The sequence below is a fragment of the Onychostruthus taczanowskii genome, unplaced genomic scaffold, assembly GCF_017590055.1.
Source record: "Onychostruthus taczanowskii isolate IOZ18803 unplaced genomic scaffold, ASM1759005v1 scaffold76, whole genome shotgun sequence".
Taxonomy (NCBI): domain Eukaryota; kingdom Metazoa; phylum Chordata; class Aves; order Passeriformes; family Passeridae; genus Onychostruthus; species Onychostruthus taczanowskii.
In genome coordinates this window covers 2,645,296-2,658,988 of record NW_024505450.1, presented here as the reverse complement: position 1 = coordinate 2,658,988, position 13,693 = coordinate 2,645,296, and the positions used below count along the sequence as shown (strand labels likewise).

The 13,693-nt window shown below is 37.2% G+C and overlaps 1 protein-coding gene across 1 annotated transcript in view; it reads right to left on the bottom strand.

Moving 5' to 3' along the window:
• CCDC73 (coiled-coil domain containing 73) overlaps nucleotides 1-13,693 on the bottom strand; it is a 73,575-nt gene that overhangs the window by 51,794 nt on the left and 8,088 nt on the right. The window contains exon 2 of the mRNA XM_041423252.1: nucleotides 2,358-2,404. Within this exon, the coding sequence (XP_041279186.1) occupies nucleotides 2,358-2,404 (47 nt within the window). The remainder of the gene's footprint in view (nucleotides 1-2,357; nucleotides 2,405-13,693) is intronic.

Below are 13,693 nucleotides of genomic sequence, written 5' to 3'. Positions count from 1 at the left end.
TGTAAGTATTATAAATAAATAAATAATCCCCTACACAGGATAAGATTCCCCCTGTGACCATTAAAGACTGAAATACATTTAGGGGCTCTGCCTGTTTGATAAAAAACAAAACAGTAAGTCTTACATTTTCCCTTTTCAAGGAAATGTCTTTGTTGTACTGTTCAAGCACCTTCTTGGAGACAACTAAAAGCAGATTTGTCTATAATCCATTGTTATATGAAAAACTAGATAAATCCTTAAGCTCTGTTACAATTTTCTGAAGTTTAGCTCAGACTTAAGTTAGGAATTAGAAAACAAGCAGCCAGCTGTACCAAAGGGCCATAAGAGCCCAGACTCCCATCATTCTGCTAGGAAGAGCTCACCAGAAGGAACTGGGAAAACAAACCACATGTTCATTGTTTTCCAGATTCCACACATCATGTCTGTCCCACATAAGCCAGGTGGGATTCCTGAATGATAAGAAAACCTATTGGCACCCAGTGTCATAAAATGTGGACTGTGAAACAACTGGGTACATGGCCTCTGTAAGGACAACTACAGAAAAGACAACTAGAGTAAGAGACATTTTTTAAGAACCTGTATGTAAAGGTTTAGGTAGCCTAACATGTATTTCACTAAATATTAAATTTCTTGGGCTCAATTTGATTTTAAAAAATAGTGATAATTTTTGAAGGCAGCTTTCTCCCTATCACTACTGGTGCTTTTTTTTGTCCTAATTTAAAGCCAGAGATTTTCTGTAGGTAGGGTTATTTAAACTTCAACAGGCTGAAAAATATTTAATGCAGTTATGTTTGACCTTGCCTTAAGTTTGATCCTTCGATTTAGGGATTGACAGACAAATGTTATTTTTCATTTTCACCTCCATCCCACATCTTCCTACAAGAATTATACCATCTTTGGGGAGAAAAGCAGCAATTTGTGTGCACCAGACATCACCCAAAGCCAACCAGCTCCCTGGGTTTGCCCACCCAGAGTCCATCTGAACAGCTCCAGAAGAGCCACACCCAGGAGCTGATTTTGGGATCCAGAGGGCTAAAAGGGGCGACATGAAGGGCACACCCCAAATCACAGGGTGTAACACGGTGAGCTGTGCTGGGTTCAATCTCTGGTTTGTTTCCTTTGAGGCAGTTTCTTTTGCAGCTCTTTCAGGATTTAGTTGAGAGCGGCTCCATTCACACATAAAAATGAAAGCACATAAATGAAACCTTTCACAGGAGTGCAGGTTCTCAGAAAGGCAGTGATACCACTAGGAATTCCAGAACTTACATCTCTGTATACAACACAGAGCTATTTAACAAAAATTCTTCCTAATAGGGGATCTGCCATGCAACTTCTTTTTTAAAGATGCCCTTCTACAGTTTTATTAAAAATATCATTGTATTTGCTAGTTGTCATCCACAATTACAATGATCTATCATTATAGAATCATGCAAGACAAAAAAAAATATTTCCTTCACAGTCCTCAAAAACTTTAGAAATTATTCACTTTTCAAAATATCCCCAAACTTTTCAGTTTTCAAAAATATACTGCCAATCTTACAAGACAATTTGTTCTAAAAGCTAAGACCAATACACTAGTGTTGTGATGTTCATTTACAAACAACTATGCTCTTCCTAAAAATAGAGCATCAAGATGTGGACTCTTTAATAAGATTCAAAACCAGAAGACAATAAAAACCTAATAATTTCATTTCTGTAGTCAGGTGATATTAAATCAAAAATCATTTGAATGAGGAATGAAGCAAACTTGTGGCTTTTGGAAACAGAGGATTATATGATTTTTTAAAATTTTAAAGTAAATCAGGTAGCATTGTCAATGTGAAGTTCTTATTTTAAAGGACTGCTTTACACTAATTTTATTATAAATATTATTTTATACCAAAGTTCCATAGAACCTTTTATTCATACATTATGTAAACACACACAATGTAAGAACACTTGTCCCAAGTTGTGTAAAAGGTCTCTCTACCTTACTGTCTCATCAATAACAAAAATCCAGTTAAAACTCTCTTCTACTGGATTGAAGTGAACAGTAACTCTCTTCCTTGGCTTTGCAACTAGGGGATTTTTAAATCTCTCCTGAGCACAAATTTGGATTTTATGTTGCCTTTTCTCCCGTAAGAGTCAAGTACAACATGACCAGCAGTGTGCAATTTGTGCCGGGAAAATACCTTTGCAGACCAGACTGTTTCTTCAGGGCTTTTCTGGGTTTCTTCAGGGCTTTTCTGGAGAACATTCTCCAGCCTTTTACTCTGGTGCATTAATACTACTTTACTGTATCTACTCTCAAAAACTAGGAGTATTTACCTTTTCCATGTTCTTCCCTATATATTGAGTTTATATTTTTATTAGCTTACCTTAACTACACAGGATAGAAATATCCAGAGGGCTCGTGACAGAAACTCTGAAACAGACAGGGTAGAAAACACAAAGTAAAGAAAGCAAAGGTGATGTTCTTTGCCACTGGCAACTGAAGACTTAAAATAACAGATGTACACTCCATATAAGAAATATCCTAAAATTCAGCACATCTTATCCAAGGAAAACATTTGTGAACGCTCTCGTGCTTCTTGTTTGCCAAAGATAAAGCAGCCCTAGTCACATCAAACTGTCCCTATCTCTGGTGCTAGCAGTTTCTGGCCTAAAATCAATGGCACTTGTTTAGCTTTTAGATAAGTGCAAAGATTCTGAGTGTAGAAGCTGCACACTTGTTCTAAAGTTACCTTTCTCAAAGCCTAGGAAAGCATCATGTCCTTTTGGGGTGGGAGACCCACACTGGCCCCATAAGAGAGCAAAACAATTGTCCTTAAAAAGCTGCTTTGGAATCTTGGCTGACAGAAGATTCTGAAGCAATCTGCTGAAACAGATTGTTTCTGCAACCTGAAACAATCTGCTGGGCAACATAATGCTTTGAAAAGTCTCAGATTTTAAAAGAATTGTGGGAAAGGCATTAAACAAAGGACTCTCAGCTGCTAGAACCCTCATATTTTCTTTGTCAAGAAGCAATGGGCCTTAGTTTGTTGTTTGGCTTTTCCTGATTTCCTAGAAGGTTTTAAGTGGATTTTTTATTTCTTTTTTTCCTCCACATTTCCAGCTCTGTTTCAACATGTAAATTGAAAAAGACAAAAAAAAAAAAAAAAAAAAAAAAAAAAAAAAAAAAAAGGAAAGCTGAACAACACATTCCTGAGAAGAGCAAACTGATGACCCAGAAAGCATATGGGAAAGTCCCTCTGAGAGCCCTTTTTTATTCAACCTGCAATACTTCATGTTGATGTGATAACAGGGGTGCCAAGAAATTATTGCACTGCTCCAAATCAGCTTCAGTGATCATAATGCAGTAAAGATTACTCCCATCAAATCCAGAGATATAGCAAATGTAATTGAAGGGTGAAGTTTTAAAGAATTTTGTCAGATGCTCCAAAGTCTCTGTTAGCTGCCTGTTGAATTTGGGACAAAATTTCAAAGACTGGAGCCGCTTGCCCAAGTACTGCATTGCTTGGGATCTGCATTTTTGCCCCCACTACAAGAGGTTGTCTTCAGTAATCTGAATTCTTTTGATGAAAACAATGTTTCACAAGCTAGCCCGCACGTTCCAAAAACAGGTGATTAAGTTCTCATATCATATAATTTGATTAGCAGAGCCAACACAGATATATATTATCAGGATCCTTACTTTCTGTAATCAAAACTAATTACATATTATACTGTATTCTGTATTTGTCTTTTATAGGAAATTATTACAGTAAGACCATAAATAATAACTGAAGATTTTTTCAACCACAAGTAAAATATTACTAATAAACTAGCAAAAGAGATCTTAACTCATTTCAGCTCAAATTAAAAGAGGAAACCATAAACAGCAGCCCTCTGATTCAGACTGTAAAACTGTTTTCTGCTTACAGCATGTTTGTGGGAGGGATTAAATTCTCCTCCCTGGCCTTTCCATCCTAATACTGTTCAGTATTTAATCAGCATCCTCTCAGCTATTAGTACAGAGGCATGAAGTGAGGAAGGGATTGACAGAAGTCAGGTTTATCCAAATTTCACAGGATGAAACCAGGGGAGTTCCAGCGAGCCGAAAAGCAGTTTGTGCCCGTTCCAAACACCATGCTGCCACCTAGTCGACATCCACCTGAACTGTGCTCTCCTGGCTGCGCTGCAGCTACAGCCACGAAGCAAAAACCGAACCGTTCTCCAAAAAAAAAATCAGTCCAAGACTAAGCTACCAGAAGGTCTGAGAGCTCCATCGAAATTCCCTGTGCGGCAGCAGTGACAGCACAAAGAAGGCACAGCTGCAGCTCTCAGCGCTGCAATGCTGCATAAAGTGTCCCCACCAAGTAGGGGACAAGTCCAAAATAATATCAGCAATTAACAGATTTGAGCTGGGCCAGCAAGTTCAGGCACTACTGATATTTAACCTGTTTCCCACACTTTGGGGATATCGACTTTATATCTAGAAATAACCGATTTCCCTGAAGGCTGGTTTGTTTCCTTTTTTTATCCTCTCTTCCTTTAAATGTGCCTGACAAGTGTTACTTTTTCCTCCACAAACCATTCCTCAACACATTGCTATTGGGGTGGTATTGGTATTTATGTGGTATCCCTCTGATAAAGCTTCAAAAGGAATTATATTGTTATCTCAGCAGGGCATAATGTATGAAAATTGTTTATCTGCTGCCTGAGCATTATAGATGAGGTCAATATTAGTGACAAAAAAATCAGTTCTCATCATAGGAAAAATGTCCTAATTTTTTATGTCTGCATCTCACTCTAGGTTATAGTAAGGATGTCCCTGCAGCACCAGGTTTGGAACAGCTCCCACAGGAGGCCAAGAATGGCAGGAGAAGGCAAGGAGCAGCCTTGCACCAGAACACAACCTTTTATGTCTGCTCTCCATGCCACAGAATCCCCAAAATCCCAGAACAGCAGAGAGCAGGCAGGAGTCCTCCTCCTTCTCTGGGTACCCAGCCTGATACACGATCAACAGGTACAGAAGGCAGGATGCATGAACTTTCTGTAAAAATGCATTAGAAGACCATAACTACATTACATTGTAATAAAAACTTGAATGCAAAAGGCAGAAGAAAAAAACCAGCAACACTTTGACGATGACACAAATATTCTGAACACGGTACTTTCAGAGCTCTCCTTCATGTTAGCCTTCACCACAAACATGAAATATACGAATGAGATCTTACTAGAAATCCTCAGTAAATGTGGATGTCTTCTGTATCTAATTCTCAAGTGAATGACAAATTAGCACTTCCCTAATTTCGCTGCTCAAAGCACTCTACTGCTGTTTCACATTTAGCTTGGGTTTTTTTTCAGATTAAACAATTGCCCCAGCAGCACTGACAGAGCTGTCCCAGGTGGTCACTTACTTTCCTCACAGTCCTGTGGCAGGATGAAGTTGACCATATGCCCAGAGGCAAGCAACCTGGCTAAATTCAATCAGTATTTCCACACTCTGGGTGGGACAACACATAAACAATCCATATGAAAAGCAAGACACGAATCCCTGCATATTAAAATCAAGGAAAGACAACGCTCTCTGCTCTCTGTGGGGCAGGCCCAAGATATTACCAGCGCTGCGGCCACCCAGGCCCGGCTGGAAAACTGCTTTTTTTTCAAAAAAGACCAAAAAAAAAAAAAAAAAAAAAAACAACACTACAAAAAAACCACATAAAACTACTCCCACCTTGTTTTCCCCAGCTCCAGGGGGGAGGCTGTTCTCCAGCAGCATCGAGCCCTTGCCCCTCACTGCGGGCAGCAGCCGCGGCTCCACGGAACCTCCCCAGCAGCGGCCGCGTTGCCCTCAGGGCCCGGCGGTGCACGGGCAGGGACAGCGCGGCTCCGTGTAACACCGATTTCACCTTGTTCCAGGACACTTAGAGCAGCACGCCTCACCCTACCCAGTCCAGGTGCAAATCTCCCCGGACAGAGCCGTAATTCCAAACCCCCGCCCCTTTCCCAAGCCCGGGGCCCGCCGCGCTTGGTGCCCCGAGGGAGCGCAGCAGCGGGACGGGCACGGCGAGGGGCTCGGGCTGGGCACGCTCACAAAGCATCAAAGGACGAAAATGCAGTTGAAATACCCCAAATCCTCCACTCTGCCCTCAGATTCTCCACTCTGCCTGCTGCTGACACCACGTCAATGCCTTTTAAAGTGTAAGGAAGCCAGGAGACCACTTGGTTTTCAGGACATACCGGACACTTTTCTCATCTCACTCGTCCCCACTACACAGTTGTGAGCAGATGTATATTTTGCCTCAAGTTTGCTTTACTTTTTCCCAGACATTTGTAGTTTGGGTTTGTTTTGGGGTTCAGGCTTTTTTTGATATACTAAATTAGATTTGCCTATTTGACTTTGTTTAAGCCATGACAATGTTGTTCAATTTTATGGCTGGTTAAAATGCACACAGCACTAAGGAGAAGATGATTTGAGTTTTGGGCTGAAACCAGCCCAGCTTTGCTGGAACACACATGGTAAAGAAAATGCTTTGTAACAAAATCAACATTTCCAAAGCACTCAAGCTGTAAAAGACATATTTTTACCTGAAAGAACATTATTAAAACGATAAGCAGGATGATGATGATGCTCAGAACTGTACTCTTACTCAGTCCATATAATTTATCATTAAAGCTTTTTTTTCTCAGTTGGGCAGCGTCATCAACACAGAATACCAAAGGAGTATTCTCAGAATGGGTTGTCAAACTCTGCTTTGCAACATTCACAAAAAATGCTAAGAATTAAAACTGAAATTTTTACATCCAGCTTTTTTTAACTAACACTATATAATGAAACACCACAATAATTTAAAGTAAATTTGGAACAATTTCAAAATTGCATGCTGCTAGTTGTTACCATAGTGTCAGTTTATGACTTTACCAACTGAATAGTTCTCAAACTGTGCAATTGAGAATAACTTAACATTCATTATTACAATTACCAACATATCATTAATAAATCAACACTGAACAGCTGCATGGAAGAAGGCCTAGACATAGGATGAAGAAAGGGGGTACAAAGTCATACAAATCAGGCAAGGCATAAGAGAAAAAGTATAATGTGAAAATAAGAGCTATAATCAAAAGTTATGCAGGGACTTATTTATTGAGGATTTCTGTTTAACATGGAATGCAAGTGAATTCTTCTAATAACTGCTTGTTAGGATCCATCAATTTTGCCTGATCAAATTTGAAAGAGGCAAAAATAAGTGGGATGAAGAACATGACAAATAAATATGTTTCCAGCAATTATTTCATTTCATGGACAGTAGGGAATAGAACTGACATGCAAAAATACATATGCTGCTTTAAAGGAAAAAAACCCCACAAACTTGAGGGCAATATAGGAAACGTTTTTACTTCTTTTCCTCTCTGTGCTAAAATTCGAATATAAATATACAAAAAGTTGGGTTTTATTTAAGATGGTTTGTATTTCACTGGATTATTGTTATCAACAACAGCACGAAAGCATAATTTCTCCGAGTTTTATCTTGCCAGTGTCTTTCAGAAAAATCCACAGCAAATAATTATGCATATTTCATGTCACACACAAATCACACTTTATGGAAAGATAACACAGTCACTGTGGAATGAATCGCCTTTTTTCCCCCTGAAATCCTGAGATTGACTTGGCAGAGCCTGAAATAATAATTTGACACAACGATACCTGGAAACATAACATTTTCCAAAGCACAGGTCAGAAAGCATTCCTCTGCAGAAGTCTTGAAACGGTGATCTGGGTCTCCCAGACAGGGACAGAATTTGGCCTTATTCCTGCCAAGGCCACAGCTGGAGCAGAGGGCTGACCCTGGGGCTGAAATTCACAAAAGAAAACAGATCAGCACGTATTGGCTGCAGCAGCTGCTGGAAATCGTGATGTTTGTGACTCAGCACAGCACTCCAATCCTCAAAATACACTTGGCAGTGTAAGGAGATCAACACACAAAGCAAGCCTTCGTCATCCCTCTAATGGTTTTCACCAGGAGTTCCAAGTGTTAATCATGCAAGTGTATGCTTAAAAAGAAAAAAAAAAAAAAAACTTTTTTGAGGAAAAGACAAGTTGATTTTAAATTCTTCAGACGTCATCTCAAATCTGCGTCTGTCTTTATTGTAAATACCTGCTTTAGATCATGTGTCCATTTTTTAACCAGAACGTATACTTGATACTGAAATGTGCCAACCAAATGGTATGTTTCAATAAAATTCTTTCTCAGCAAAATGTTATTGCTAAATTTAACCCAAACTCAATTAATTTATACTTAACAGTATCGTTGTTGAGGTATTTCATGCCACAGTAATGTGAGATTTATTTAGCAGTTTTGGAGTCCATCAAATCGTATTTTTAGGAAGCAATCTTTACAGTTATAACAGTTTCTGTTGCATTGGTTGAGTTTGCTTGTTTGTTTTAAAGTCCCTTATGTACAAACATAACTCTGGGGTAATATAAACATAGTCCACCAAAGAAAACATGAAATTTGTATTTTCACTTTAAGTTATTTTAAAATTAGAGAATGGAAGCACAAATTCTTACAGATAATAAAACTGGTATTTTTTTAGTTTAATAACAACCAGATACAATTCCAAACTTTATATATTAATATTTCTACATTCTTGAAGATATGCTCCAATAGGAGTTTCCCATTTAACTCAAAAAAACCCATGCTGAGATGGTACTTAATGCTGAGCTTGCCTTAATGTGTTATACAAACAAGTTAGAGATGGTGAAGGTGTCCAAGTGAGAAAATGGAAACTGTTCTCCTATTTGGCTTGCATTTACAAAACTCCATTTTATTGTTCTATTAATAATAGATTATTTTGCATTCATAATAATTTCATAATAATTTTTCTGTATCTCTTTAATATGATCAGACCAGGCATCTGAAAGGAAAATTCCGTTACAGATGGACTACAGGAAGTGGACAGTTCTTCAGCCTTTCACCTTTTTTTGTGTCGAGCTCTCAGAATACACAATAGAGCTCCTGTCCCAAAAATTTTTGCTATGTTCTTTCAATTTATTGACTACTGCATTTAGACTGTTGCTTTCTAATTCAGCATCAGTCTTCTTGTGATGGTTTTTGACTAAGTAAAATGAGTTTATGAGAAATATATCTATAGAAGAAAATATGGAAACACTTTCAAATTGAAATGCTGTGAATGAGATCTTCCACAAATATTAAAATAACTTATCACTGGGATTCATTTTTGAAAATAATAGCTGCATACAAACATCAAAATGATAAAAGAAAAACCAGGAATACAGCCCTGAAAGACACACCGCTCCTCTCCTTTTGGAATCAGTGGCTCTTATAGATAATAAAAGATAACAACTGAGACATTGTATTGCACATATGGAAGTAAAATAAAATATTCCCTTCATGAAGAGAATAATTACTTATCTCTTCCTCCCATGTTAAATGGGTCCTTAGGTCTTCCTGCACTGTTTTTGTTACTTTTGCTCAAACCAAGGGGTGGGGAAAGGAATGCAAAAGAGGGAATTTTGTTTCTTTCCATCATCCCTACACACAAAAAACATGTTTATGGATTCTTATCTTTGATTTATAAATCAAATTTCAGTTTCTGTGGTCTCAGTTCTTGCCAAAAAGCTTCACGTGTTAGATCTCCTTAGAGCAGCTGTATTTTCAGTGCTTCTTGCTCTGGACATCTCCCCATTTTCTGGATTATTCCACATTCACATCAACCATCCCAGCAGTAATAAAGCTCCATTGTTCTGCCTGTTGCAGAAGCATTCCTGATCAAGAAATCAATTAAATGTATACTTACCCTGTAGCTTTTTGCTATCAATGATGCTATTCACAAGCTGTGTACACAATGAGCTGCTTCACTGAACACTGTTCACCATCAAAAAAAAATTAACCCCCCCAAAAAGTTTGCTACAAGTGGCAAGTTTCAAAACTATTTTTTTTAATGTGAACTGCCTCCTTAAAGGAACATTTACATCACCTCATGGTTTTCTTACATTAAGGACAAACTGCTCTCACACTCTCACTTGTGCAGGAAGTGTCATTTAATAAATAAAGAAGTAAAGCTACTTATGTGGGTCAAAAATCTGTCTTAAGAACATAATTCTGAACATCTATCTCTCAACTACCCACATCCAATACTTTAAAATAACATCTTGACCTGTTTTTCAATTATAAAACTCTGTTCACACATATTCCTAGAATTACAAAATGGTATCAGATTTTTAGTAAATTAAATAAACATAAGAAAATACATTTCTTCTATATTTAGTTCAAATAAAAAGGATGATTTTTTGATCACAAAAAAACCTCACAAATGCTACAAAGGCATATAAAGCCTGTAACAATACTTCCTTAATATTTTTCTGGCATTTTTTAAAAATGGGTGTGTGATTAAAAAATATTTATTGTTATTATTAACAATAATGTATTGGTTTATATATTTTTAAATATACAAATTTCTTTTATAAATGAAATGTCTTCTTTTTCTCTTAAAACAAAACTAGAACTAGCAAACACCATCAAAGTCAATGGATTATATTCCTGGAAATAGCAACAGATCTAAAATAAGACTGTAATGAAAGCTGAAAGACTTGAAAGGACTTAAGTCTCTTCCAATTTTGTTTTTCATAACTGTGTTGCACAAAATAAGCTGGTGTAAGAGATTAGGGGGAGGGGAAGAATCAGAGACTCTTTGGCTGACTGGATGCGTTACATTAATTTCTTAATATGTGAAGGAGTGGATTACCCCTCTAACAGCAATGGGAAATTAGTTCCTTTATTTCTTCATTAAGACTGTGGGAGGGAAATTAATTTTCTACTCTGGTTTTCAAAATTAATTGAATATATCTTTATTAAAGTGATAAATATGTACACATACTTTTTGGTTGAAAGAATTCTCTAAATTAATCCTAAACAGATGTTTTCACAGCAGCTTGATAGCACATGGTCATTTTATATTTTTTTTGTTTCACTTTGTGATGTTGTAAAAAAACCCACATCACCCAGTGTAATAAAGATGTTTATAGAAAAAAAAAAAATCTGTAAAGAGTCTTTATAATAAGGAGTAATTTTAGTAGCATTAAATAGCATATTGTTTAACCTTCCTGGCTTCCTACTCTGTATAATTTTTGTTCCTATGTACTTGCAGGTTTCATTGTGCACCTCAGTGTCCATGCTTTCCAACATAAAGGTATATGCATTACAAAAAGGTTTTGATTGCTTTTACAAGAAACCAGTTTTTAAAAGCATCACCAACACAGCTTGAAGTTGAGGCAAAGTGCCTTGAGGTGCCTTCTTGTGGGTGTTTGTTCTTGGAGGAATTTACAGAGCATCCAAAAGTTGCTCACTTTCCTTCCTACACCTGCAGTTTTTTATCTGTTTGTGTTGTAAATGTATTTCCTGTGGTGTACTTACACCATGGCATCATGATTTTCTTTTATTTAGATTCTTCAGTACTCTTTTGTGCAAAATCAACCACCTCAAAGTGACCTTATCCCAGTAGTATTTTTATTTTGCCTTCCCTTGCATAATTGGTATAACGATTTTTGTAACATCTTTCTTATACAAAAAAGTTAATCATCAGCATTTTTCTAGAGAATTTGGACAGTTCAGCATTGGGAAAAAAAAAACCCCAAAGTACAATGATGACAATGGTGATTCCACCACAGCAGAATCTAAGAGCTTATAAAGGAAAGTCAAATTTGCCAGGCTTTTAAAACCATCACATCCTTCATGTACTTGCGGCCTAGATGCTCAAAAGAGCAAGAAAATTCATAACTGAGTAATAACAGAATCCTAAAACTTAATTTTCCTTGTGAACCTTAAAAACATTTAACAGAGAACAGAATTTCTCATCTCTTGTTCAATAACAATAAAAGTCCGTCCTATTCCATGGGGCCTCTGTCTCCCTACACGAATAAGTAAACATGCCCAAAACTCTATCAACACACAGGTTATTTAAATTTCATTTTTTATTCTCAAACTCAAAATTCTCAAACTCAAAAAATTCTCAAACTCAACCATCTTTTGCCTGATGTACTGAATTATTCTTTTCTTAGAGAAAAATCTAAGAAATAAATCAGAAGATCTCAATTTCTGAAATTGACCTGCAATCACTATAAACCCAAATTCTTGGAATGAAAAGGAAAAGTAGGATACAGTAAACAACTAAATGATGTGGGGAAATTCAGCTGATGTCCTTACTAGAACTTAACAGGAAGCTCTTTTTTGTTTAGTAAAACAAGTATCTTAATTATGGACACAAAGTGTATAAGGATTAAATACACAAGATTTATGTTGAACAAAAGCAAGACTGTCTCAAAAACAGTCATACACCATGATTCAACCCTCCTGTTTAATCCATTCCACTGGAATAGCTCAGCTCTTTCACAACTGCCAATCACAAACGTGCAAAATGCACATGGGGAAAAAGGCAGAACAAGTGATTCACTTGTTTATATCATTTACTGTTCGATCACTACCTTATTAAGAAAAAAATTTGAGTGAGCCCACACAGCATCTTAGTTAATAATTCACAAAGACAAAATAAAATGCATCTTTGTCCAGAGAAACAATTTAATATTAATGCATAGAGATGAAAGACATTTCAACTCTAGCTCCTCTTTAGGGAAGCATGAGGAAACACAACAAAAGGAAGTCTGGATAGAAATTAAATAGCAGACAAGATGTCAAATACCTGAGGAAATGAGGCAATGACGAAATAATCAAAGCAAGCATCACCAAAACCCCTCTTCCTTAGAGAAGAAAATGTATGAGCCACACCACAATTAAATGGCCCCTTCTGTCGTGGCAGCCCCTTCCAATGTGAAAGATTGGAGCCTCTTCCAGTTATTTACTGCTGTTTTAATTGTCTTGTGCATTTATGGAGGAGGCTGTAGAAGGCCCTGCCATCCTCCATGTCACACAAATTCCTTCTGTCACAGGCACAGCAAAAACCACCACATTAAGTCCCTTCTCCCAATACCTCTTTTTAAATAAATTAAAAAAAATTCTCCCCAAGATCCAGAAGCAAGGGAACTCCAGACGACTTTGCACATTCAACTTTGCAATCTCCAGACAAAAAAAAAAAAAAAAAAAAGAGAAGAGGAAATAAAGGGTTTTATAGAAAACATCCTCAAACCACCTTGAGGCAGGGTTCAGTGTTCAGGGTTCTCGAACACACACCAATAGCTTTATATGAATGTGACAACATGAAGTTCTCCTAAAGAATAAGTCAATTAATTGCCTGCTCACCTGTCCAGAGTAATACAGATTATGTTCCCAAGAAGGGACTCTCACTAAGTGTTAGAGTTTGGCATCCACTGTGAAATATTTTGCCTTTGAGAGAAATGTCAAGAATTTTATATATACCTGAGATGCAGTCACTAAAACTAAACTAAATTCTGAAATAACTAAATTCTGCTGGAAATAAGGAGAGAGCCGTAAAAAGGGACAGAATTTCCTTGCTGGAACACTCTTCATAGGGAGAGTGCTGAACTAAATTTTCTGCATATATTTTTAGGCAGAGAGACTGTTTAGGCAGCTTTTCACCACTGATCTTGATAACTTTTTTCAGAAAAACTTCAGTCTAGCCTACAAGTGTTTTTAGAACCAGCTTTTACAACACAGCAAAGAATTACTTCATCTTCAACAGAGCAATGTTGGCTTTGCCTTTGCCTCACACGTGCGTAATTCTCTCATTTGGA